Source organism: Ornithodoros turicata, unplaced genomic scaffold, assembly GCF_037126465.1.
Source record: "Ornithodoros turicata isolate Travis unplaced genomic scaffold, ASM3712646v1 Chromosome17, whole genome shotgun sequence".
NCBI lineage: Eukaryota > Metazoa > Arthropoda > Arachnida > Ixodida > Argasidae > Ornithodoros > Ornithodoros turicata.
The window spans coordinates 432,044-459,827 of record NW_026999326.1 but is presented as its reverse complement, the minus strand read 5'-3'; the positions used below and the strand labels follow the sequence as shown (position 1 = coordinate 459,827).

General features: G+C 43.8%; 2 protein-coding genes across 4 annotated transcripts in view; both read left to right on the top strand.

The window, feature by feature from the left end:
• The window catches only part of LOC135372798 (synaptic vesicle glycoprotein 2C-like), a 767,922-nt gene that overhangs the window by 450,484 nt on the left and 289,654 nt on the right, over window positions 1–27,784 (top strand). The window lies entirely within an intron of this gene.
• On the top strand, window positions 16,093–17,729 carry LOC135372814 (tigger transposable element-derived protein 6-like). The gene is made up of 2 exons (XM_064606279.1): window positions 16,093–16,438; window positions 16,519–17,729. The coding sequence occupies exons 1-2, from the start codon at window positions 16,093–16,095 to the stop codon at window positions 17,727–17,729; spliced, it is 1,557 nt and encodes a 518-aa protein (XP_064462349.1).

The window sequence follows — 27,784 nt, the reverse complement described above, 5'->3', positions numbered from 1 at the left end:
ACAGACGCCGCGCAAACAATTGAATTGTTTCCTGCGTCGTAGTGAATGTCACGGGATCCAGTATTGAGCACTCCCATCATGAACTTACCTAAACCAGTGGTCCTGACTCCTGAGGCTAGTTCTGTTGCGCTAACGCAGCTGCGGCACGTACATCACCAGCGACTTGCAGAGGAAGCGGATCCGTCGAATATGGGTCGTCATCAAACATGTATTCATCACGGAAGCTGTTATTAAAGGCATTTGAACAGCATGATTCGCCACTTTCGTGTTCCGAGTCCGACATTTTGGTATATGCCTTCGCCTCCCAGACCTTGCTCATGCAAGCTGCAAGCCGCGGGGACGCCTCTGGCTCGCCGCGTTCTTATTGGTCAGATTCCTTATGATGTTGCTAAAGATTCTGAGCAGGGAGTTCCGCTTTACGCCCACATCCGTCGTCTGCTGTAGCGCCGCTTCCGCACGAATTACGCAAAAAGTATTCCGTCGATCGGGATGGGACTTTCGGAGTCATGGTCAGTGAAGGACGGGGAATCGCATTTCACTGTCGTTTCGGAATCTATCTGTGGTCAATGCGACTATCCCTTTAATGCTGAAGAACAGAGGAACACTAAGCAGCCCATTCTTCAACACACACGCAAACAACAGAGGGAAATACTCTATCATTTGAACCACCATAAAATCATCTGCGTGACTTAATCTAATCGAACACTATACAATTTTCATTCTAATGAACGCTGCAAAGCTTATATTGATGGAGGCATCCAACACACAGAAATTAGGCACGGTACAATGAGAGAGACTCTCGGTTTTCACCATTTTCCTCAAAGCGGGGAGACCTTATCTCTCAATCTATACGACCAAAACTAAGCAACTGCCCGCGCTTTATCAGTCCAAGAGGTGGGGGTACAACACTATTCAACCTTTCAGCAAACTGGATGCCCTCAAGGCCAGACAAGATAGTACAAAGGCGATATATTTTATTGTACAATTATCGCAAATATTTCTTTTTTATTGCGTATTAGCGCCGCGAAGCAACTGTCGCTATGAGCGACGTACAATGTGGACAGACGGAGAGAGGACAGCAGGAAGGAGTGGGAGACAGGGGGATTAGTATGCGTCCTGGCCCGACTTCATGGGAAACTGTGCCGACATTCGTCTGGAAAGTCTTCGGAAAGCCCAGGGCAAACCTCAGACAGCACAGCCGGCGGTAGGATTCGAACCCCCCCCCCCCCCCCCAATCTACATCAAGACCTTGGTTATCACCAACGAGGGGACGCCTTGGCTCACTCGGCCATGCCGCTGGTTTATCGCAAATAGATGTTGAAATATTGTTGCCATTGATGTTGGCAGCACAACAAGAATTCTATCAAAACAATCAATAGGCAACAAAAAACTAAGAACAGACATCGTTATCAGAGCAAATCGGTTTTAGACAAGCATTTTCTAAGCAAACGAGAAATATTATGATAACATCAGGGAAACAATACTCAATCAAAACGAGAAACATTGCAAATTTAATTCAGTGCACTTCAAATTTTTCTAATATCTTGCAACAGAAAGTTCCACGTAGCCGAATCACACAGAAACATCTTATGTGAAATACAGCACAGAAATATGAGAGGCTCCCAACTGAGATATTATTTTCATTAATGTCAATCGAGTGAACAACTGAAACAAATACATCACAATAATTATTTCAGGCAGACATTTTATAAGCAAACGAGGAATATTTAGAAGGAGGAATCAACAGACACGACTAATACGTCATACATACCTAATTCCCATGAGCATAGATATGCCAGAACAGACAATTGCTCTGCACTGAAGAGGTGGACATAATTTGTACTCGTTACCATAACTCCTCGGAAGATGTGACAGAAAACTGTTTCGAAAAAGAAGAGCATGATTCCATTTTCACTGCATTTCAATACCCCCTAGACATAATCGTTTTTGGAGGTATGGTAGAAACTACAGAATTGAAGGTGCAATAATTTCTATGCCGAATCTACAATAGTTATAAAACTATCTGCACGTCAACATCGGAAGTACCACTGGGATTGACGGTGGAGTTATTGTTATCGGCTAACGAAGAATTGAAGTACTCAGCACCAGATGTAATCGTAATCAATGCAAAGGGCATTACATTCATGAAGAAAGCAGTGAGATCAAACTATCATATACAAGGGGTCTATATCGCACGATTCATTATGGATTGGTTGAAGTTACATCTAACTATTGACGTGGAAAGTACATAAACAATCTTATCAGATGATATATTCCGCTACCACGGTTACGCAATTATTTTCTTCTACCAGTTCTTGCAAATGTCTAATGAGCGGAAGTTCAATGTTGTTCTATAAGGTGTGATGTATCATCACTTAATGAAACTCAACGAACTGCAGTGGGCAACCACACGAATTTCATCTAATACTCCCTTGTACGCCACTCAATCATCTTCATATCAAGAAAGGAAACATAAAAAAATGTGCAGGTTCGTGGCAACTAAGTGCAAGTTACTGAAGCGACACAAATAAGGCAACAAGGTATCGATTGCATTAATCAACGCTGGATTCAAGGGACCCATAACAAGACATCCTTATATGATGCATTCTCAATTCGTCAATCAAGACAATAAACGAAAACGTCAGAGTTTGGAATATGACAATTGTAATTTATCGAAATAAACAAGTGTATAACTGAAATATTAAATGAAATCTTTGTCATCACTATAATGCATCGTAGGATTGATTGCGATTGTATGGTTAGATTGACAACAATGATTGCTAGGAAAACGAATATTCCACACTATGTGCAAGAATCCTCACATGGAATCAGCGCTGACAATCAAATAGTTTTCACCCGAATACACTCTGTACAATTTCAACATCGAAGGATAGAATTGCAGGAGAAGAATCGGTCATTGAAATTTAAAGGCATGATACATCAATCTTTGTTTACAAAATAGGATTACTAATCTTTAGCGAAAATTTATCATATTTCTTGAATTACATTGCGCAACGTGTGTATTTCTCAACCAGCTGGACTACTTCTCTTCCCACACAGTTCCACACAGTTCCCACAAGAGGGAAATTTCAAGCTAAACCCATTTTACCAGCTTGAAGTTGCCACTCCAAAACTGTAAAACGGGGTTTGATCAGAGGTATCCTATCGAATGCGGTAAAAAAATCTTGTTGTCATCAGATCCTTCTCTCTGCGGAGAGTCAGCTTCTCCGTTTGAATGATGCTGGTTACCCCCAACACATGTTACTCGGTGCTTTAAATGTTTTCTTAAACACCTTGCTTCCTCGTTCGCCTGAAACTAAGGCTTCTGTCTCCAAGCGTGTTGTATTACCTTACTTCCACAAAGTGTCTCACAACTTGTTGGCCGTCGCGAAGAAATTTCAAGTCAGTCTTGTTTTCAAGAACAACTCCATCTTCATCGCCTCACGCCTTTCGCGAAACCTGAAGCTACCTGTAAGAATCACCGGAACAAATTCGTCCTCTGTTGTTCAAATGTTGTTTATCAGATCCCCCTAGCTTGTGGTTTCTGTTATATTGGCCAGACAAAACGTTGCTTAAATGATCGTCTGAGAGAGCATTCATTAAAAGTATAAAATAAAGCCTCAAACTCCGAAATTGCCAAACATTTGGAAGAATACTCAGATTGCTTCCCTCTATGGGATGAAACAATTGTAAAGGCTTCTGAAATGGACCCCCAGAGAAGACTTTTGACAGAGACCCTATGCATAACCTCTTGTGGGAACTGTGTCAGCAACCCATCCGTAATCCTCGGTCCGGCCTTGAGCAGACTTCTTGTTCCCACGAACTGACCCTTTTTGTCCTCAACTGGTTGTTCCCTTCCCTCTGGTTGTATATAATTCTTGTATGTGAAGTAAAATTTTCAGCTGTGTTTGAGACGTCGTGTTGTGTCTGTCCTTTCGTGTTCCCTAGTCCCGGGGTTTTACATTATGCATCATCTTCACCAGCTCGCTTGCTTCCTAGCCATTTTTTCATTCCCTATTGTGCTCGAGGTTACTTACATCTATCATAACTTGTAACTGGAATTAAAACTCCACTATTGCAATGATGGTGCACACGTATAGGAATATTAGAACAATCCTTTGCATGTCTATACTTGCATGTAAACAGCCCACCGCACACCTGTTGTAGCGAAATAAACTTGCGAGTGAAGTCGGCCCAAGCTGAAAAATGCGCAGCGATAAGCGCACACACAGCCCTCCGCCCACCAGTAAACGCACGGGCATGCCTCCGCCCAGCCGCCGCCTGCCGCGAGCGGGAAGAAATCGCGGCAGAAATAATGTCGGCGCAGTCGGTGGCGCAGCCCTGGTGGCGGGTGCAGCCAAATCTCATAGATTGTGTAGCACTCATAAAGTGTGCGTGTCTATGCATTCCCATCGTTTTACATAATCATAGAAGCTTTGCTGCTTTTTCAACATTTCGAGCCTCTCAACAATAAATTTGTGTCAACAACTATGCACTGTAACAGCAAAAATCCCTGGACCGGTAATCCAGAAGATGTGGGTTCGATCCCTACAGCTGGCTAACCTTTTCAGTGACTTTCATCTTTCATCAAAAAAATCCCGTTTGGCAGAATGTGAGACTTGGACTCTTCGTATTGCATCCCACTGAAAGCGCTAAAATGACGACAAGAAGACAAAAACAAACAGATAGCGCTATATGTGTGTTTTCATTTTCTTGTTGTCATTTTAGCGCTTTAGTAGGGATCATTTTTGACACTCTTTTGTGATTCTTTGTCTGGAGTCCAAGTTTATGTACTTGAGTACCTGATAAAAAGTACTCTAAAAAGTGCTTGAAGTTCGGTACGAAGTACACGATTTAAAATGTAAATGTACTTAAGGTAAATTATAAGTATGCAGAAATTTACTCCAAATACTACTTGAGTACTTGGTACTGCAAGTACTGCCCATCACTGCATGGGGCTATGCAACAAGCCAGCGTGAAATGTCCCTTCTCGTTTTGGAACCTTTCAGGAGAAAGGTGCAACACTCTGTAGTATCTAAAGAAGGAAGTGCTTGTAAAGAACGGCGGGTCTGCTTTCTCTTGCGTGTCTGCATCTTCTGTTCTTGTGGTTGTTGTTCTTGCTTCTACATATCCAAACTTCTCTCTCTCTCTTAATTTGTGTGTGTGTGTTGCACAATTTTGATTTTGTCGGCCAAGGCAGTCAACGCTCCGCTGCCTCGAGGCATGCGTGCGGGTACTCTCATAGGACTGGCACTAAAAACGAAAGAAAATAAAAGTTGGTAAAGTTCCTCAATCATTGTGTAATGTCATGTAATTTGCACTATAGATTCTCTTCCCATCCTTCCAACCTGCGGTCCTATGCAGCCACCCCACATTGCAACAGCAGGGCCAAATATGTCACTTGACTGCGCTCTTTCGCTTATGTCACTTCCAGGCAGCCGAACAGATCGAAATGAACCGCTTTCGGGCGAGTACATTTTTTTTTGCCGTAACATCTCGGCGTGTGAAACTTCGCTTCGCTTCGTTCAATACCTACCGCTTTTGTCGGGACCGAAAGTGTTCCACAAGCGCGAATATTGAGGCAACGGCAATGGCTTCGCGAAGAACATCGGGAATCTGCATGCTCCAGTACCGTGTTTTGTGATTCGATATTGCTATGCGGCTAGTGCTTGGTCTGTGTCTATGTTTCAATGTCGTGCTTCCACGAGGTTGGACGCGATTCAAGCATAATTGTCTGCGGAAAACTTGACTTGTGTGCTGTATGAAGTTCCGCCTAAAGGAATGACAAGTGCTTTGTAGTTGAGTTTGCAGATATTTATAATAATATCAATTTGTCCAATTGAAGAAGTCTACAGTAATACCCTGACAGCTAAGCAGGCAAATAAATTGCACTGGGGAGTGCCGGTCGTGCGACTCTCTCACGAATGCTCTCAGCATCGTTCCCACAGCTCACTATGCCCGCTACGTCAAGGCTGGAGATCAGGCGACGTCTGTAATGTCACAGCGCTCAGTACAATGACTGATTTTTCAGAGTGTGTTCGCGAGTATGTGATGTGGTAAAATACTGTTTAGTGGAAATATCTTGCATGGGCGGGGCAGCGTTGCAATTGGGCAGTGCTTCGATAGAACCTAAATGTCATTTTCTAACTCCGTCAAGATAACATGAGAACTACGGTGGGCCCGAAACACAGCAGGCGCCATTTGAAAATGCTGCACAGCTACACTATGGTGAGCTAGAATGACTGGTGTGATAACTGCCTATCCAATGCATCAGAACGCTTGGTCACAGCCATGGCACACGGCCACGTGCGATTGTTTACATGGATGCGCTGAAGCTCCCTGCGCGCCTTGCGGAGGGAGTTTTGTGGGGATTTGAAATACTCTTCTGTTTCGTATCACATGCCATTTCCGCGAAATGCAGAGGTTTGCACCCCGCCGGCCAAGAAACGGAACAGTGCGTTGACGCCAATCGATGGCTTATCAGTGCATCACGAGCTCTTGCTCAGTATAAGGTCGTTGCTTGCTGCATGAGGCTCTCTCTCTCTCTTGCAATTGATAATTTGTTGCTTCATGTCATGATACAAAAATCATCGTAAGCAATGCAACAGCGGTCGGTCTGTGTATATCGCCATATTCTCGCTCAGCCGTGAGGGTCCTTGCGCTTCGAGGAACCATGACCAGAATTCAGGGACACCTCCTCTGATGCAGGTTCTGCCTGATAGCAGAAGAACGTGTAAGAAAGCCAACTTGAAAGGAAAGTATGCGGCAAGGAGGAAGGAAGATGGAATGAGACGTGGGCAGACGAGAAAGGGAATTTGTACATCAGATATCGCGCGCGGAGCCCGGCTATCAGCAGCAATTGCCCAGCGCAGAATGAAAACGTGATGAATCAGCTTTGATAAGCTTTGCCAAACTTTTCTTCGCTGTGCTGCTGCTCAGAGTTCTGGGGTGCTGCTCGTAGCGCGTGGAACGGGGTGATTGCTACTTGTAAGGCTAGCCCTGGTCCATTTTTTGTTCTCTGTGTGGGGAATGGGGATGCCGTCGACGAAGACCAATGTGTGTCCTGGGGCGACTTCTGATGGAAATGTGCCGACGTATGTGTGACAGCGTCTGAAGAAAAGCCCAGATATTATCCTACATTATGCTGAAAAGAAATTATACTCGATAAGCTAAGAAAGCGAATTCCGTAACCGCACCTCACTTTGTTACTTGCACCTTGTTACTCAGTGATCACTGTATCGTACGCTTCAGTTTGTTCTTGGCCTCATCATGAGGACACTTCAATGCTTAATTCCAAATTTTGCGTCTTAGTCTCTTCCCGGCACCATCAAGAATGCTTGTCGGTTATCAACTCCCTCCCTTAGCGAAATAAAAATAAGAAAATAAACAAGCGGAAGACTGCTTATTTTCAGAACATCTAGAGGTGAAAGCAGAGTCACGTTCGGCACAAGAAAGTGCCGAAACCAACACTTCCTAAATAATGTCGGGCATGCACGCTTACGTCACCTATATGGAGGCCTGCGACCTGCTTCGAGCTTTCTTCTCGTTCGTTTTTTTTTTTTTTCATTTACTTCATGGCAGCATCCACAATAGTAACAGCAGGCCTCCCAATGCGACGCAAGGGACAGGCCTTCTCCATATCCTGGAGGTGTTGCTCAAATAGGCGCTCGAATCAAAGACAAAAGGAAGAAAGATGCCCAAGCAGCACAATGTCTCGAGTGCAATAGTTGTGGACGGTATGTGTATTATCAATGTAATTAGTGCGGCCGTTAATTATTTTTGTAATGAATCTTCATAATTCCTGAAAACAAGCTGAGCGCGCAATTCCAAATTGGGAGAACACAACCCTGAGAAGTCTAGTCAGCAGGAATCGAAACAGTAACACTTCTCTGTGCCCTTAAAAAATGAGCGAAAATGTACTATCGTCGAGAGTTGCCGCGAGTTCGGCAGCCGCTCATTCCTATCACCTTCACTGTCACCGTTTGACGATACTGACATCACGCTGTTCCTCAAAACATGGGGGCGCCCGCTTGCTAGCGTCCTCGTTGTTTTTCTCTCGTTAAAATCTGATACAACGCAGACATTTATTAAGCAGCGGAATCGGTGATTGCCTTTTTGTTATCTGCCAGGTTTTTACAGTAATGCATTTGTAGTTTTATTGTGTGACGTTTATGGCATCACATCGCGAACTGTGTTGTGCAGGTCAAATGAGATAACGCGCAAAGAAAATCAAGTACGGCACGTTTTATGATAATGTACACTGAGAAACAACATCGCTATTTCCCTCGCTCCAGGGACAAAGCGGCCTGTTCCATGATTTTAGGAACAACCTGTTGTCAGTTGAGAAGTGGTGACACCGAGTCAGGGAGAGGAGAAATTGCCGCAAAACCCGAACAGTGTTCAATTATTTTGTATGTTCGCACATTTTTTTTTACTAAAGCGCAAAAAGGTTCTGTGATTTCGGTTCTTGAGGCGTAGGCCCCTCAGGGTTATGCTCTACATCTTTGCAATTACGCAGTCAACGCATTTTCACTAATAATAATGATTTATCGCGAATGTTAGTTAACGGCTGCGCTATTTGTTTATACGCCACCACCTTTGAATTGGTCGCGTACGGAATAGATACATTGAACGACTTTTGCGAGAAAGTCATTTTGAAAGTCATTCGCAGATTTTATCAAATTCATTCAGTCTTACTCACATACCCTGTATGCAGGGTATCCCAGCTAAATGTGATCATATTTTTAAAAGATATATCTATCACTTCTTCAGAGATGAAATCAATTTGAGATATAGCGTATGCTCAAGGGCATTCCCTCGGAGAGCATTAGCAGACTCCTAAGGCAATGTTTTAATTCTTTCAATAATTAACTTTTTAATTAGCAAAGCTACGAAGTTGTTCCAATGAGAAAATCTTATCTCTTCGGCCAAAAGATACCAAAGCCGTTTTCAGAACAGAAGTCTGTTCGATATATCGCATGAAAACAATTCGTGAAGAAACACCTTTTTTTCTGTTTTTTTTATTCATTGTGCATCTTCGAAAAAGCGTCTTTCGATGACCCCCGATGCGAGAGAGTGAAAGAGCACAGTGCCGACTCATGCGTGGAAGATTGGTTAACTTGCGGAAAGAAAACAAAAAAAAATGTATCGGGGTGATTCTATCGGAGCTGCGCTTATCTTGAGCTGCATTTTCCGTCTTTTTTTTTTTTTATCTTTTCCACGGACGCAAGAGGCGACAGTGTGCTCTTTCATTCTCTCGTGTTGGGGGCGAAGGAAAGACGCCACTCTAGAGATGCGTAATAAATAAAATAAAGAAATGGTGTTCCTTCACAATTTTTTCTTCTGCGAACGATCTATCGAACGGATTTTTGTTCTGAAAACGGCTTTGGTATTTGGTGACCGAAGAGGTCAGATGTTCTCATGGGAACAACTTCGTAGCATTCATAATGAAAAAGTTAATTATTGAAAGTTAGTTAGTGATGGCCAGTAGTTAACTACATGTAGTTAAACTACTAGTTAAACTACCTGACTGTAGTTAAAAAGTAGTTATCAACTACTTGCAGAAATTTAGTGGCAACTACTAGTTAAACTACTATTTTAAGTAGTTAACTACAGTAGTTAGGTTACTGAAGGCGCCAACTACTTCCGATTTTGCTGCAAGCTTTACGGCACGATTGTGCTGCCGACTTTCACCTTGAGCTACTTGTTTGATGAGAACGGAGGTGCAGAGCAATTGTGTCGTGCATGTATACTAAATCTTCGCTCTTAATGCTTGTCTAGTGAAGCCTCATTTGATTTGCTGTAAAATAATTCTGCAGCTTAGTTTATCGCGTAGGCACAGAAAGAATCCCGCCGCAAGCTTTGTATTTGACGATCGTAGCAATGGCTTGAGCCAAAGTTTATTATTGCTTGTGATTCATATTTAGGTGTCCAAGAACACAACAAGGGATTGGTGTTGGTGGACGACGTTAAGTAGTTATAGATGTAGTTAAACTACATTGCAGTAGTTAAAAAAGTAGTTTTAACTACACTCCTGAAAAGTAGTTGAACTACTAGTTAAACTACTCAGTCACAAAGTAGTTAGTAGTTATAGTTAAACTACTGTAGAAGTAGTTAGTGGCCATCACTGGTTAAGACATTGCCTTAGAAGTCTCCTAATGCCTTCCTAGAGAGCGCCCTTCAGCATATGATATATTGCAATTGGTTTCATCTCGGAAAAAGTTATATACTTTTAAAAAAGATGGTAACATTTAGCTGGGACACCATGTGTATGACAATAAACACGCATGGTATTTGTAACATATTCATTATTTTGCTATAAGAACGAGTTAACCTGTAAGGAGGTTACGGCCTTGCACAATGCTGCATGAGAACGAAAAATTTGGCGAGGTACAGAATAAGGGAAGTTTAAGCTACATGTCCGGAATTTATGTTAAATGATTGAAATACATCTACACTACGAAAAGCATGCGTAGGAATTTCTTCACTTTAATTCCAATTACCATTAGAGCGAGTCAAAGCTGACCCGCATAATTGGTTCCGTCGTCAGATTGACCTCGAATGAAAATTTGGTGAGTTGTGTCTTTACAGGGAACAACGGACGTTTAAGCCACAAGTTTGATCTACATTACATAAAAAATCTACATTACAAAAAACATGCTTGTAACTTTGTGCATCCTATTTAGTTTCACCATTATAGAGCGCGTCCAAGTTGGCTTTCACCAGGACTCCGTCGTCATATCGATCTCGATGAATGAAAATTTCATGAGTTCCGCCTTGACAGGGAACAAAGGACGTTTAAGCTACATGTTTGAAATTGATGGTAAATGATTGACAAGCGTCTACATTACAACAAACACGCGTAGCACCTTGTGCATTTCAATTAGTTTCGCCATTATAACGGGCTAAAGTGTACCTGCTTGACGATTTCGTGTCAGGTCGACCTCTATCAATGAAAATTTGACGAGTTCCGCCTTGACAGGGAACAAAGGACGTTTAAGTCACATGTTTGAAATTGATGGTAAACGATTGACAGGCATCTACACTACAACAAATACGCGTGGCACTTGGTGCATTTCAATTAGTTTCCTCATTATAGCGCGTTAAAATGTACCCGCCTGACGCTTCCGCGTGAGGTCGACCTCTATCAATGAAAATTTGATGAGTTCCGCCTTGACAGGGAACAAAGGACGTTTAAGCCACATGTTTCAAATGGATGGTAAATGATGGACAAGCATCTACAAACACGCGTGGCACTCTGTGCATTTCAATTAGTTTCGCCATTACAGACCGTTAAAATGTACCCGCGTGACGATTCCGTGTCAGATCGACCTCTATCAATGAAAATTTGATGAGTTCCGCCTTGACAGGGAACAAAGGACGTTTAAGCCACATGTTTCAGATTGATGGTAAATGATGGACAAGCATCTACACTACAACAAACACGCGTGGCACTTTGTGCATTTCGAATTAGTTTCCCCATTATTGCACGTTAAAGTGTACCCACGTGTCGATTCCGTGTCATGTCGACCTCTATCAATGGAAATTTGATGAGTTCCACCTTGACAGGGACAGGGACGTTTAAGCTACAGCTCTTTTCCCTGAGATGTTTGCATTCGTTACAGGTCCGAAATTTATGGTAAATGTATCATGTATTAGCGCTACAACAAACACGCGTGGTAATTCGTTCATCTTAAATACCCTTACCATTAGAGCGCGTCAAAGTTGACCCACATAACTGATTCCGTTGTCACATCGACCTGGAGTTCACAGTCAAAGGGCGTTTATGCCACAAGTCCTAAATTTATTTTAAATGATTGACAATAATCTACATTACAACAAACACGGGTGGTATTGTACAAAACGGGGATTCCTGTAGCGGTGAAGTAAGTGGGAGTGCAAGGAGAAGTCATCTGCTATTCTCATATTAACTGCACAGGCAGTCGCACAGCATTAGGGAAACTAAATGAAACTGAACGCCATGCAGTGTGATATAGATCCAGTACAGCATTATTAAGCCAAAACTCTGACGCTCTCGCCCTGTCGTTACTCTCATACCTACCTCTGTTAAACTACCTCAACACACACAAAAAAAAGGAAGAAGAAAGAAAAAAAGATCAAGCCGAGCAGACCGCGGATCGAACCAGGGACCCCGAAAGTAGTGACCATCATCTTTACCACTAAGCCAACGATGCCATACGGGCTCCCTTCAGCAATGAATGTACAGACGCTTCGCAAGCCACACCGAGCTTGTCAATACTTCTTTTGTCGTGGGAACAAAATAGGAGCGTCCGACAACAGCGCACAAAGTTACAAAGCGTACAAGACAAATTCAACTTTCATGTCCTACATGCGCATTTTCCGGAGAACCCATTGTTTTAGCCAAGTACAACAAAAATAGCACACCAGTGCATTCTGCCATGAAGCCAACACGGCGAAAATAAGTCCTCCAGGAACAAAACTGTGACGCTCTTGCGCTTCCATTCCACTAGTACACCATCGATGGGCCTCTCACAGCAACACCCATGTGTGGGCTTTTCTTTCTAAAGCTCAGCGTCAACAGATATTCTAGCAAATCCAGGTGGAATGCATTGCTTCAACGGAGGGCAGCGAGTACGCCGGTCAAGCCAACTTTAAGAAACCGTGTCCCGGATTTCTGGGAATGCCTTCCAGTAGCACTGGCAGTGCGTTGAGCGTTAGCTCGCTGCGCGTGCACAATCTATAAGCAACTTGTACCCCGCCGAAAAGTTGATGGCCTCCTCAGCCGAAATCAAATCCACAACCTGACGCCATACATTTGAACATTTGAGGGTTTTATTGAGGGGGCCTCGATAAATCACTGATTGTAAAGTGCGGGTAGATTTCGATAGACGAAGTACAATGGCTACAACCGCGCTTGTTTCCTCGCATTCGAAATCCGCTATCGCATAAGGACCGCGTCCAGGCACAAGTATGCCAGGATTGTGCGTATAAGGTAAGAGAGAGGCCGCTACAGGACGTCACAGTATGACCGAGATAGCACGGTTTCAACAGAGAAATCAGCAGGTTAGAGCACAGGTCGGACTCGTGCGCGGTGCAAGAATTATCGAATCTGGTGAGGGTTTGTGATGCGTATTCTTTCGCGTTTTATTAGGCCGGCAAGTGGCCAGAATCAGTAGCGAAGCCCACCAAGTGTGCGGATAAACAGTTTTCGACGGTTTAATCAGGGGTCAGATAAACCTTCGTCGCTTCGGACACTGACCGGCTGACAAACGTATAGGACCGCGCAGTGCTTTACACACGATTGCTTCATCAAATACGGAGATCGTATGTACTACACCGTAATGTATGTGATGCGATATAAATCACATGAAAGCATGCGACATTATCTCCACTTGTTATCCCTTAATGACCGGAGGTTACATTTGCGTTGGACCGGATCTTGTAATCAGGGAACCGACGGATAATATGTCTCGAACTGGCTCAAAAGACGGACCTTTCTGTGGGAACATTGAACACTATCATTCATGAACACCTCCAGTTTCGGAAAGCCGGGCCTCATCACCAAAGGAGTCCTCCTCCTACAGGACAATGTACGCACGCACACCGCACATCTCACGACAGGCACCTTACAGGAACTTGGCTGGGAGTTGCTGCCACGTCCCCCTTACAGTCAAGACCTCGCCCCCAGCCATTTTCATCTCTTCGGTCCGCTGAAGGCGTTCCTTGGGGGCTGCCACTTCTGCTGCGACGACGAGGTCAAGAATGCGGTCCGATCATGGCTGCTACGCGCCGGTAAGGATTTCTACGCTGCTGGCATCCATGCCCTCGTGAAACGCTGGGGCAAGTGCATTAGTGCAGCTGGATTACGTTGAAAAATCAAACTAATTGCTCGCCTCTAAGTTCATTTTAATTTTGCGAAAAATGAAAAGTCCCGGTTTGACTTGAACACCCCTCGTATAACTCGCTTGTTGAATGCCAGTATTCAATAGCAAGCAATGAAAAAGCGTCACTAAAGTTGGAAGTAAGAACGACAAGATAAAATCTGCAATAAAATAAACATAACAGCGTCCTTGTTCCCCGAATATTCACCAACTGAACCAGTGAAAGTACGGGTAGTCAGACAACAGTACTGGTGTTAATTTCTGAAGAAAAAGACTAGACATTATGAAACAGCTTCGTTCGACGATGAAGCAAATAGCAGCGGCGCTCGGCATGTATCATGATACCTGATAACAGGGAGACGATGTCTCTCTGGAAGTGATAAATATTAGTGATCCTGGGATTACGGGGGTAACCCTCAATAGTGTATGAAAACAGGACGGTACACACTGTCTGCGTAGCATAAAAGGACATTTGACCTACAGTGTTTGAGGAGAGCCCAGCTTCAGACAGCTCAGCTTGTGCCCAGATTCGAACCCGAGTCACCTCCCAGTCTCGGCATGCTGTGCCAGCAAAAAAGGGCACCTCACATTCTAACATATAGTGACCCCCAGGCCCAGGAGGGTCACTGCAGACTCTGCAGCGTTTGCGGAGTGGCCTGGATTTGACCCCGTTTGGGGCTGCTGGTCCAGCTCTAGCTATCTTCAAAAATTTGGACGGCTTTAGTAGGAGGATACCTGCTCCTGAGCACTAAAGTCATGAGAGTTCTCTCTGTCTCTGTCTCTCTCTCTTTTTATTCGTCATGATGTACTTTGCGAACTTGGCTGCTCTGTGGTGGCGTCCATGAAAACAAAGTAGGTCATTGCTCAGCATGGAGCGAACACTAAGAGCTGCTCCGTCGAGTGTGCGCCCTCGTTTTGAGAAACGCTCACTTCAGGCGGTAGGAAGGGTCTCTTCTGCTGGAACTGTTTTTGTTTTCCCCTTTGGTACCATGCTTTCTAGTCGAGCTGATTCACTCTGATTATATATCAACTGCGAAATAAAATTTCAGCATCAGTTTTATGTATTGGTGTTAATGTTCTATAATAGAAAGATTAGTCGCGTAAAGCCGGGAAAGGGGGAGAGCAGTCACATTCGGTTGGAACACTCTGTCTCTTTCACACCTTCGTCGTACAAGCAGAGTGTTCCTACCGAATGTGACTTTCTGTCTAAGCAGGATGTCACCTTCCACTAGCTCTATAGTACAATGGTCGCGACAAATATATAGTACACCGCGACTTTTGCTTGTCAAACAACGCGATTACATATGCCATTGTCATTCATGTAGTCCTTGTTTTTATTTATTTATTTATTTACATATACTACAGGCCACTTTCTGGGGGCCTAAGTAGGAGCGGCAAAAATAACAAGAACACGCACATCGTTCATAAGAATTGAGCTTCAACTCCCGCCAATAATTGTACAATGGTAGCTGCAAACACAACATCGTCTGACAAGCTATTCCACTCCTCAATCGTTCTCGAGAAAAAAGAGAATTTAAAAGCGTCTAATGTGCAGTTATAAGGTTTAATGTGAAAAGAATGAGTGTTACGCGTGTGTCGCTTATCGAACAATAAAGCGTACTTGGCCTTATCAATTTTAAGCTTATCGTGCATGATCAAGTATAACGTTTTCAACCTCGCTAATTTACGCCTTTTCGTTAAAGTTTTTATGCCTGCCTTCTCGTAAAGATCACTAATACAGTCTAAACTCGTTATTATGACACTCGTTAATACGGCATCCTCACTTTGTGACCGGTTTTCTAGGGAACCGTTTTTTCCCCATAGAAACACCATGTAACTCACCCTCATTATTATGACAACTCGTTAATCCGACTGTGACCGAAATTTTGAGGACGGACCAAGGAGAATACGTGTATTCTGTCCTCATTATTATGACCGCCGACTGTTGACCTCGTCGACCATGAACAAAGTTTCGAGAACGAACGGCGGAAAACCCCGGTGTTCTGTCCCAATTGTGACCACCGACTGTTGACCCTGCGGCTTTTGTGATCCACCAAGAATATCAGTAGCCCTGTGTGACGCATGTGTGGACAATGTCGTACAAAGCACACCCCCGTCTCCAGAATTCGTTAGTGTGTCATAGTCTTGCACCGAAAGCAGCGCTTAAAAGGCCAGGACGTTTCCTCCCTTGACCATTCCGTTTATCGTGCATACGGGCAACGTGATGAGCATGGCTGGAAACAAGCGCAAGCGGACAGAGCTGACTGCAGGGACGAAGAAGCGGTTATGCACCAGGTTCAAGGAGAGGCCATCTATGCACCAGGAGCTCGTCGAATGGGCAATGAAGGAACTTTCGTTGGACATCAGTAGATCAACAGTGTCGACGGTGCTCAAAGACCCCGAGAAGTGGCTAGATGTTCCTGCTGACGAATCCAGCATAGGTCGTGCAAGGCCTCCAAAGCACGCATCCCTGGAGAAGGCTCTGGTGACATGGTTCAACGACGTCCGAGCTAGAGGGGCCATTGTGAACGACGCGATGCTTATTGAGAAGGGCAAGGTTTTTGGAAGTCTCCTTGGTAGGTTTTCAGTTTTTTCGCAGTCTCATGCTTGACTGGATTTGTTATGAAACTGAACTTTTTACTTTTCGTTTGACCAGGTATAGATGATTTCAACTATTCTACGGGCTGGCTTGGACGTTTCAAGAAACGCAATGGGATTCGCTGCTTTACCTTGCACGGAGAAGCCACGTCCGTTGATGAAGATACGGGGGCCATCGGAAGAAACAAGCTTCATGAGGTTCTTGCTGGCTACAGTGACGACGAAATCTACAACATGGACGAGACTGGATTTTTCTACAAGTTGAGGCCGTCGAAGACGTTGGGAACAACACCTGGAGCGGGCATAAAGACGAGCAAGGACAGAATAACAGTGGCGTTTATGCTGAATGCCAGCGGAACGGACAAGCGAAAGCTTATCGTGATTGCGAAGGCGGCGCGACCAAGGTCATTCAAAAAGGTATTTGACCCGAACATTTATTGCGATTATTTTTATAACAAGGAAGCTTGGATGAAGAGTGCCATCTTCAACGACATTCTACGTCGATTTGACCGGACTCTTCAAAAACAAAACAGGCGCGCATTGCTCCTGGTTGACAAGGCTGGTTGCCATGTGATGGACCGGCAGCCTTTCACTAACTTGAGAGTTGAGTTCCTTCCCGCCAACACCACGGCGAAGCTGCAGCCCCTGGATGCCGGAATAATTCGTGCCGTTAAAGCTGCATACCGCACAGGCCTTGTACGACACTATCTTGCCTGTGCTGAGGGCGGAAATGCTCAGACCGTTGATCTTCGCTGGAGCCTGCTCGCTATCGTGCGATCGTGGAACAAGATCACCAGCAACGTCGTGACGAACTGTTGGCGCTACACCAGGATACTTCCTCTAGCTGCACCTCCGGAGGTAGAAGACCCTCTTGACATTGTGCCGCTCTCTGAGCTGAAGGCAATGCTTGCCAGAGGCAATTTTCCGTGTAGTGACAGTGCTGCTCAAGCCTACGTTGATATAGACAGCAGCGAAGACGTTGCCGAGGGCCTTTCCGCCGACGACATTTTGGAGCGTGTTGCTCCGCCACCAGCAGACGACGCCGGAGACGCGACTGTAGACACAAGCAGTGAAGAGGAATTATGTGCACCTGCTTTCGTCAACGTAAGGGATGCCACTCAAGCGCTCAAGATGGCTTTGCAATTCTTCGAGCAGCAGAAGGACATTCAAAATATGCATGCTATTTGTAACGCAATAGAGACAGTGGAGCGCTTGCAAATTGAAAGTGCTACGAAACAAACGGTTCTGACGGATTTCTTTCGCAAATAAATTGTAAATCAGCAACTGAATCGTCTTCATTTTAGTACAGCATGTAGCAGTAGATCCACACATGTGTATGTGTGTGGGGGGGGGGGGGGGGCGTTTTTTCCGTGTGTTTCTTGTTAATATGACAATTTCGCTTGATGACCAAAATCGGCGGGAACGGACTTAGTTATATTAACGAGTTTAGACTGTACTACTAAGGGGCCTGTATCTGTTAAAAATAAAACGATGCGCCCGTTTCTGTACAGCCTCTAATCTAGAGCTGTTCCTCACTGTAGATACGTCCCACTCATGTTTGCGTATTCTAAAACTGGTCTAACATAAGTTTTGTAGGCGGTTAATTTAGTTTCCCAGGTGGCATGCCTAAGATTACGTTTTAAAAACCGTAGCTTTACAGACGATGTTATCCACGTGACAATTTCATGACAAATTATTTGCAATGGTAACTCCAAGATATTTCAAATTGCCAACCCTACTAGGAAATGTGCGTTAATCATATAATCAAAAGTAAGCGCTTCCTTCTTTCTTCTAACAGTCATAGACACACATTTCTTCAGATTTAACATCATCTGCCACATTTCACACCATCTGACAATCTTATCTAAACAATTATTTAACAAAATTTTATCCCGAACAGAGCGAGCATTGGTGTAAAGAAGGTAGTCATCTACAAACAAACGACAACGAACTGCAATATCTTTCGTGATATCGTTTATAAAGATTAAAAAAAGGAGCGGTCCCAAAACAGAGCCCTGCGGAACCCCGAACAGAACATTCCTACACGATGAACGTGAATGCCCGATTTGTACGAACTGCTGGCTATGGGAAAGATAATCTGTTAACCAGTTAATTATGAGTGTGTTGTCTATTAGCTTGCTAATCTTTAACATAATTTTTTTGTGAGACACTCGGTCGAAAGCGCGTGATACATCTAGGAAGATAACGTCTACTTGACCACGAGAATTTAACTCACTCGAAAAATCGTGAATGGTTTCAATTAATTGAGTCACTGTAGACAGCCCTTGCCTAAATCCATGTTGGATAGAGCTAAAACATTTGTTGTCCTCAAGAAACGATATCAAGTGTTTGTTGACAATATGCTCTCACAGTTTTGCTCATGTTGGCAAGAGTGATATAGGTCGATAATTAGAAACGTGGGTTACGTCGCCAGCCTTGTGCACTGGAATAATTTTAGCTATTTTCCACTGTTGTGGGACCGTACCTGTTGATAGAGACTTCATGTAGATCAAAAGGTATTCACTGCACCATTCAGCATATCTGAATAAGAACATGTTCGGAATACCGTCCATGCCTATCGCCTTCTTAGTTTTTAGGTTTAGCAACAGTTGGAAGATACCCTGTACTGATAAAACGATATTCGGAAGCGGCTGCAATGCAATGGCTGCAATTCGGAATGCACTCATCGTAGTCAAGTTGAAAACCGTCATCAGCAGTAAAAACTGAACAAAAGTAGTCACTAGTAACAGAGCCGTCCACCTGAAGCCCATCAAGCTTTTTCTTTGATGGCGACAGGAACCTCCAGAATTTAGCAGGATCTTCCTTAAGATACCTGTGCAGAGTGATGTTAAAAAAAAAAAAAACGGAACCTGGCAGAGCGAACTTCCTCCGTCAATTTCTTAGCTAGTTCCCTGTGACGACATCTAAGATCCGGGCAACGTTTGGTAGATTTCCACAATCTATTAACCTTCCGCTTGAGCTGGATGACGTCACGAGTGATCCATGGGCTATACGCTCTTACTTTTTTTATCTTCTTTGGAATATACAACGACAGGCACTTCTCAACTGTATGTGCAAATCTAACCCACAGTACATCGACCGAACAAAGGGGACCTTCAAATTCATACAAAAAATAGTGAAACTCTACATCTAACAAGTCTAGTACACTTTCTTCTTGAGCGTGAGCGAAATCATATACAACGTTGCACATTGGGGCAGAAGTGTGGGACCTCAACTTGAAGTCAAGGGCAACTAGCTTATGATCGGAAATCCCATCTAAGACTGTACACTCGCACTCCCTCTCCACAAATTATTTCGTAACGAACACAAGATCAAGTAAAGAGCCCGAACCACCGTGTAGCCTGGTAAGATCTTTAACAACTTGATAGAGAATAAACTGGAACACAAGACTAGTTAACAGAACAGAGTTTTGACAACCTTGTATTGTCGGCGTCAGGTTAGTCCAATCTATATTAGGAAGATTAAAATCCCCAGCCATGATAAGCTGACACCTCTTAACCAGGGGAGCAACATACGCAGAAAATAACTCAATAATTCCCGGTGCACAGTGAGGAGGGCGATAAACCGCACCGACAATAACAGGGCGATCAAAAGAGAGCAGCTTGATCCAGACAGGCTCAAGACCGCTTATATCCGGTAACCCCGTCTAAGCCATATCATTTCTTAAAATTATTGCGGCGCCTACGCCGCGGGATTCACGGTCACATCGTTCAATGTTGTAGCCCGGTCATACCACTTCCGAATCACTTATGTTGGCCGACAATCAAGTCTCAGTCACAATTGTAATAATGGGATTGTGTGATAGCAAAACGCTCTCGATTTCTGTTTGTTTATTCAATAGGCTCCTAGCATTTACTTTCAGTAACCGAAAGCCACGTTGTTCTCGAACGTCATGTCAATTCCTAGTACGCGAGCTAGTGAACGCAATGTCAGGGACCCTCTTGTTTCGTACCGAATCACGAAAGATTTGTTAATCCTCAACTTCGTAAAGTGTAAAGAACCTTGTCACTCTTGCGTTTATTATTAATAGCACTCTCCCACAGTTTCTTCCGAATAAACCTCACTTTCTTTGAGTAGTCCTCGGATACTGAAATCTTAGAACCTTTAAGCTTGGAACAGTTCCTTAACACATCTGATTTTTCACAGTAATTCGACATTTTAAGTATCACTGGGCGATTTTCAGACTCTCTACGTCGGCCAAGCCTGTGTATGCGTTCAATAGACGTCAGGTTTACACCCAGTTGATCCGATAACATGTCAGTGACCGTCTTCTTCAAGCCTTGTACAGTTTCGTCAGCGTTTTCCGAAATCCCGTAGATGACAAGATTATTCCTGCGGGAACGATTCTCCAAATCGTCAACTTTTCCTTCTAGGTAGTTCATGTAGTTCGAAATCTCATTTTTGCATTCATCGACTGCCCTTGCAACAGTAGTTATCTCTTCCAATTTTGTTTCGATAGCAGATAACCTCCCCTGGATGTCCCCTAACGCTCTGTCAGTACTTGCTCTGGCAGGCTTGATGCACTGAATATAATCCGCAATTTGCTTGATTGAGCATTATGCGACAAGCGCAATTATGTTGGGTTGTACAACAATAGGGTGTAAAAATATCCTGCAATCAAAACTTTAGCAGCCATCCACCATGTCTCAAAACAGAGGATAAGCCGAGTTACCTTTCCTTGTAACACATTGAAACACTGCCTTTACCACAACATTCCAAAACGCGAACTCGTTCGTCCGTCGTAATCATATCTCCGAAGCGTGACGTATCAGCACGCCCATATTTTTTTCTCTCTCCCCTCGTATCTGCCATTGATTGCTTCAATTTCGGCCATCGCGAGAACTCCCTGGTGCTCCCACGTGCTCTTTGCACATGGGTCACGTGGCCGTGAGGGCGCAAGAAGCGGCAGCGGGTCGAGCCCTTGGTAGCCACCTATCGGCAGGCCCGTCGTCATGACCCGGTTTCAGTCACCGTTAAGCACACCATTCATTCTAGCTCACCATAGGTATACTCTTCAGTTTATGCAATGTCGGCCCCCTGTGGTTCTTCCCGTGTTTCCGTTCTTCACTTTCAAAAGTCAGTCCAAGTCTCTGCCGCCATCCGGAAGCGAGAATGCTCGGTAGATGGATACAGGAAGGTGTCTTTGAAAGAAGGAAAGAGAAAGGACACGTAAATGGGGGGGGGGGGGGGACAGGAATATTCACACTGAATTATATTCGTAATTCGTTCCCTTTTGCTTCGTTTACAGGTCTACAAATATTGACAGGTCGACGTTTATCCGAATCTACAATCTACTATATGTGCAACTATTTGCGCGCGCTAGCGCTTCTGAGAGTGACTTTATCATGCATCCTAGGTTCCAGCACTAGGGTTTTTATTTCGTGTATAAATCGCCGTGTTTATAATTAGAAAATCATGTGCAGCAAACGTTTTTCAGACGTCCAGAACTTGCGGGATGTGTCGAACGTAAGAATTGTGTTACAGTTGGCTTGCGCAGTTCGCCGTTAAAAATCAATAAGAATTAAAATAACCCTAATATACAGAGGTTTAGATTTGCAGTAAAGCTTAGTTATAACCTCAACTCAAATTAACATGCCCGTTAGAAAGATTCCTGGATTGATTTGGCTAAACGACTACAAATACTCTTAAAATTGCGCAATGTAACAAAAGTGAGAAATTCTGCCAAGACACCGTTTCAATTGCAGTGAACTTTTGTTGAAACATGAAATGCCCTCGACGGGATTCTTTTTAATCGACAAAAATGAGAGGCAAATGCATGGCGTTTGTTTTTCTATTGGCACCGTTGCGGACGGTGCCGTGTGCGAAATTTAGCGGTCATGGGTACGTTCGTTCAGCTTATCCTCCTTATAGGATGTCCTGCCGAATGGTGTTGTCAAATGAAATCATGTTGATAATGTTGTCAAATGAAATGATTTCCTGCTACAGCAATTATCCGCCCTTGCCTGCCTGTCTTTCTTTTTCATTTGCGCATACTGCCATGCAGCACACCTGGTGTCCTTGTGATGATCTTTGGTCGTTTTCTTCGATCAGTGTTTCTCTCTGCTCCATCCTTTCGTGATCTCTATTTTGATATATGATTCGAGGTCTCTCGACAATCGGATAATGTTGTTCATACCCCTTTGCGAATCAATAGCCTTTGCCTTTCAGTGTTTGTCAGTACAAGATATTTATTCTCTTGTTAAGCATAAAATCGCACTTTTCATGTACAAGTTGATCCATGGGGCTATCACGGACCACTTGATCTCTCTCAATCGTGTTCATACATTGTACAACCTACATCATCAGCCTGACATGCTTAAACTTCCTTCTTCACGTACAAATTATGGAATATTTTCAATGCCTTTCTTTGGTTCCAAGGTATGGAATTCCCTACCGTTGTATATCAGAACCCTGTCTTCCTTTTTTTTCAATTTAAGAGATATTCCCGTCGATATCTATCACAATGGTAGTGGGACACGAAAGCTGTATGATTTAGTAATGGTCTCCTCCTTTCTTTCTTGGCATAAAACACCCTTGATATGACTTAGGCAATTGTTTTGTAATACTCTTTACTCTCTACTCGTTAATGCTCTTTGCTTACTACAGGTCGCACCATAATGTTTCACTTTCCTTGTCAATGCATTTTTGTCAATTGTTTGTCAATGTCTTTTTTTTCTCTTTCTTTCTTTCCCACAAGGCTTGTTATATTCATGTACGTCTGTGTATTTACTGCTGGGACTGCTATACAGGGCACGCCCTCACAGTCCCATTTGTAACTCATTGAAACTCAGAAAGAGTAAATAAAACCTGAAACCTGATTATATTCATGAATAACAGAACTGGTCAGAGGGAAGTACGTTATTCTGTCACGTGACAAGATCGTCAGATGCTGAACACGTCGATTACGCACGGCTACTCTGTGAAGTAAAAATGTTGGAAAGCACGTCTGCGCCGGCCTGTATTGCAAATCTCACACTGTCCCGAATCCAAACGAAACATAGCGTGAAGGAAGGCTTATCCTTGATTGTAGACTGCTGCTGCTCCCCCAGAGAACTGGTGCAATCAGCTATAGGTATTCATCTGTAAAATCTGTCTATACGTTGAGCAACAATAGACGTCCTGCTAGACAACGTAATGAAGAATTGCCTGCGACGCGCATTTCCTAATTAGTTCACTGGGAGATATATCATTGCATTGTTTACATTTCCATTGACCTCAGTGGGGCGCCTCTGTATGCTCCGCGCACCCCATGTCGGTAGGTGGCAGCACTCGCTGAATATCGCTTCACAGGTATGCGTAACGTGAACTGCGCCAGCGTCTGCCTGGACGTTCCCGGGAAAGCCCACGAAAGGGCGCAGTTACTTAACATTTACAGGAGGTACCACAGAATGAAAGACAGTGTGCACACGATATATATCTATGGGCATGACCTCCGATCGCTTGTAAGCTTCAAGTCGCGAGAAATTTACTTTTCTGAATTGAACTCTGAGTTTTGCTAATTCAAACTCACGCTCTCTGTCTTTCATTCTTTTTTGCCTGAAACAGAGAACCGCATGTCAGATGTATCCCATTCCATTGCAGAGCCCTACTGCAATGGCAATAGGTGAACAACAACAACAACAACAAATACAGCGGAAACTTTTGTTTCGAGGTGCACTTTGATGTTCGAAAGAAGCCAAGCGTGGATGTCATGAGCCTACCCTTTCACTTTTTCTTTCCATGCTTCTGCTTACCCTGTGTTCACACGAGTCAGTTTTCTGCCGGCAGCAAGTCGCGAAGGAGTGAGGAGATAAACGGGGTCACTGCGCGTCTGAAGACGCTCGCTCGTTATCTAGCATTCGCACGAGTCAGTTTTCCGACAGCCGTCAGTTCTCTGATCCCTTTCTGTCTCCGTTTTCGCTTGCATTTCGTCTGTGTCCAGCGTAGGATGGACCAATGAATGAGAAAACTTATTGCACTTGCGCTCCTTGTGGATGATGCAGAGTGCATTCACATGAAAAAGTGGGACAAGATATGGGCCAAAGAATAGACAGCGAAGAAGCGCTATGGAATGTAACACAGCCTTAACGCAGATCCCCGTGTGGACGACCCAAACGCCTGTCGGAGTATTTTGAGAATGGACGTTGACAAATTTGATTTTATTTTCCACAAATGAAGTGTATCTCGTTGCTGAGCACCAGTATAGATGCGATAGCGTGCCGACAAGTGATCGATTGGCGATGACGCTGCCATATCGAGCTACAGGTAGGTAATCATTAATTTAATTTAATCAATTCAATTTTTATTTTATTTTCGGTAGGAAGAGTAGCTTCCAATAATTATGTTTTTATACATGCATTGGAACGTACAAGCGAACGATCATGTGTAATCAAGATATGCCCAGCGAAAGAAATATCGGCGTTTATAAAATTCATACTTTGTATTCTGTGTCTATTTCGCCTCACAGAGAGAAAAAACATCCTATGCGACACTGCATTGCAGGCATACATACATACGTCTTTATTTCCATCAGAAAGATGGGAGACGACGAGGCTAAAAGCTTCGCAGCTTGAGAGGTGCCTCGACTCCTCTACAGTAGCAGCAATCGCAAGTGCCATAGGGATTCAATGTAGATTCAAGACAGGAAAGATAAGAGTAAAACAGGAAGGAGAAAAATGAAAAAGTGGTAACACTGCATTAATCAATTAGGCACAGAACATTGGTTACAACAATAAGGCACACCAACAGCAATACCGCACTGTAGCTCGAAAACAGAAAAGAAAAGCGTACATCTTTTTATAAAGACAGCTGCACATATCAGGATGACAAAAGCATTATCGGGATATTCTGTATGCTAAACCAAACATACACATATTAGAAAAAGTTTAATGATATTGTGGAAGTAGTAGACGTAGGAGGATGAAATCGACGTGGATAGATTCGATCATCGCTATCGTGTGATATCGGAGGATATTTGGAGCAGGATACTTTCCGCCCAAGGAGGAGCGCGAGCCAAGACCGCCCCCGCGCGTTTCGCAGCCGCGCGTACAGAGGGCTTTCCTTCTCACATTCGAGCATCCATGAACATGCAATGTACATAACCACCAACCAAAATCTTATTGCCCGCCCATCTTATTCCCTCTCCGGCCCAGTTCCACATACAATACATCCTGAGTGAGGAAGTCCACTCCATGGAAGAGTGTTTCATCTCCCCATGCTTCCCCTTAACATAGCGTACTTTTCTTCTCGCGCCCAGACATGCAAGCAACAGACATACACATTTCTACAAGTGAAAATATTTTATTAATCTAAAGTACTAGCAATCAGCATAGAGAGGTGTGAAGTTGAAACGAACAATTTCTGCAGGCAACATTCACATCCTACACACACACACTACACATTTTATGATATTGTAATATCTGCAGCTAAACCAATTTAATATCAAATGGATAGATTCGATAACTCGAGCGGGGAGACAATCACTTCCCCAGAGCAGATAATATTTATTAAAGATCCTTCAGGAACACAACTTTTAATTAAGGAAGGGATTCTTAGTTCATACAATAATAATTAAAATTAAAAGTTCTACCATAGCAAGTCTGAGCTTCTTCTATGTGACCTCCACCTTCATGTTGTAAATCAACATAAATCATACATGTAAATAATTGATTATTCCATGCTCAAATCATTTCAATGCTATTAAATACGAGTCTTTTCGATTGAAGAACACAACAGGGGGGACACACCGCACCATCCAGGAAAGCACTAATTAAACAAACAATAGTTAACACTGTCAGAGGGACATCATTAGCACAACTTTTAATTAAATAATCTTTAACTTCGAAGCTTGCTATCAATACGACCTGAGCTAGGACGAATGCCGAGGAACGTGAACTATATAGGGAGGACAATTTTCATTGATATGAAAGATGATACAGCCCTCACTTTCTTGTGCATTCAGAATCATTACATGTACACACATTAAATACAATTCTGACTCACATTTACGCATTTTGCCGAACATTTCCATGAGAAGAACACAGTGACAAACACACGCACACAAGCTCAGAAAAACTTATTTCACGGTCCCTTGATAGCTTTCTGGTCATGCAGCTCCGTTAAAAAGTTGGCCTAGGGACAACGGGAGCCGCGTGGTGGCGCCGCGATCGGAACGCGGTAGAATCTCTCGCTCGGGCCAGTCATGGGAACGGCAGATTCAGTGTTGTTTTTGCGCTTTTCCAGACATCCTACGAGAAAATTATTTGTTGCAATGGTTTTCTGCTACGTTGCAGCAACTATAATCGAATAATCGTTTTCTGTTCGGCATTATTTTATGCGTAAAGCTGCTGCCGACCACTTCGAGTGGCACGGATGTATTGTCGCGAGTCTCCTATCTTCAAACCCTCAACCGGAGATCCTAGCGCAGTTTATGTGCATAGGGCACGGTGGTAAGGTGATCTGTACTTTACTTAGCGGGTACAGTACATTTTACAGTTAATTGCGGACAGTTGCTGCGCCCATGACGGCGTACTAATTGACGCGATCGGCCGATCGCAATCATACCAGTCCTTTCACGAGGTACCAGATGAGTTACTCTCAATTGTTGCCACGAAGCTGATGAAGACAAAAGTATAGCGTCTAAAAAGATCCCGACTGACAGACATGTCACGAAATTTAACCGCTGTGCCCTTGTCCCGTCATCTCTTGTTTTAGTCATCTATCGTCTGGACCTCATTTCTTTTACGAGACTGAAAGGAACCGCCATGTATCCGACATGCTTCCGTGAATCAATCTCGAGCGGCCTTTTTATCCTGCCATGCTAAAAGACTTTAATAATGCGTACTTTATTTAGCGTGTAAAGGACTTACTACAGTTAATCGCAGACAGTTGCATGACCGCTGAGAGGGAGCGTTCACATGTAGCAACTCGGCAGTTCCACCCACAAGCAACCTTACGGCAACCGGAGAGTGTGGGTTCGAATCCAACTGGTGGAGTCTTTTCCTTATCAACCGTTTGTCAAATTACAGTCTTTTTTTTTGCGCGAATAGATCATTATTACCTCCTAGAATGGCAATTGACATATTTTTGTGACGTTCGTAAAAAAAAGAAAGAAAAATCAAGCTATTTCTGAGCTGCACGTGCAGGATTTGAACACGTGAATCCACGCCCTCGGGAGCAACATGACAGTACTCCTCTCGCCGATTGGCCAGCGCGCGAGCAACTTTTCAAGTTTTCGTTCGAGGAGCGATTACGAGCAACTTGACTTGCTGGAGGTTGCTGGTGTCGACCGACTGCCAATAACTCCAAAGTTGCTCAGAGTTGGT

Coding starts and splice junctions, on each gene's coding strand:
- LOC135372814 (XM_064606279.1), top strand. CDS start 16,093: ATGGCTGGAAACAAGCGCAAGCGGACAGAGCTGACTGCAGGGACGAAG. Junction 16,439..16,518: donor GGTTTTTGGAAGTCTCCTTG/GTAGGTTTTCAG, acceptor TCGTTTGACCAG/GTATAGATGATTTCAACTAT.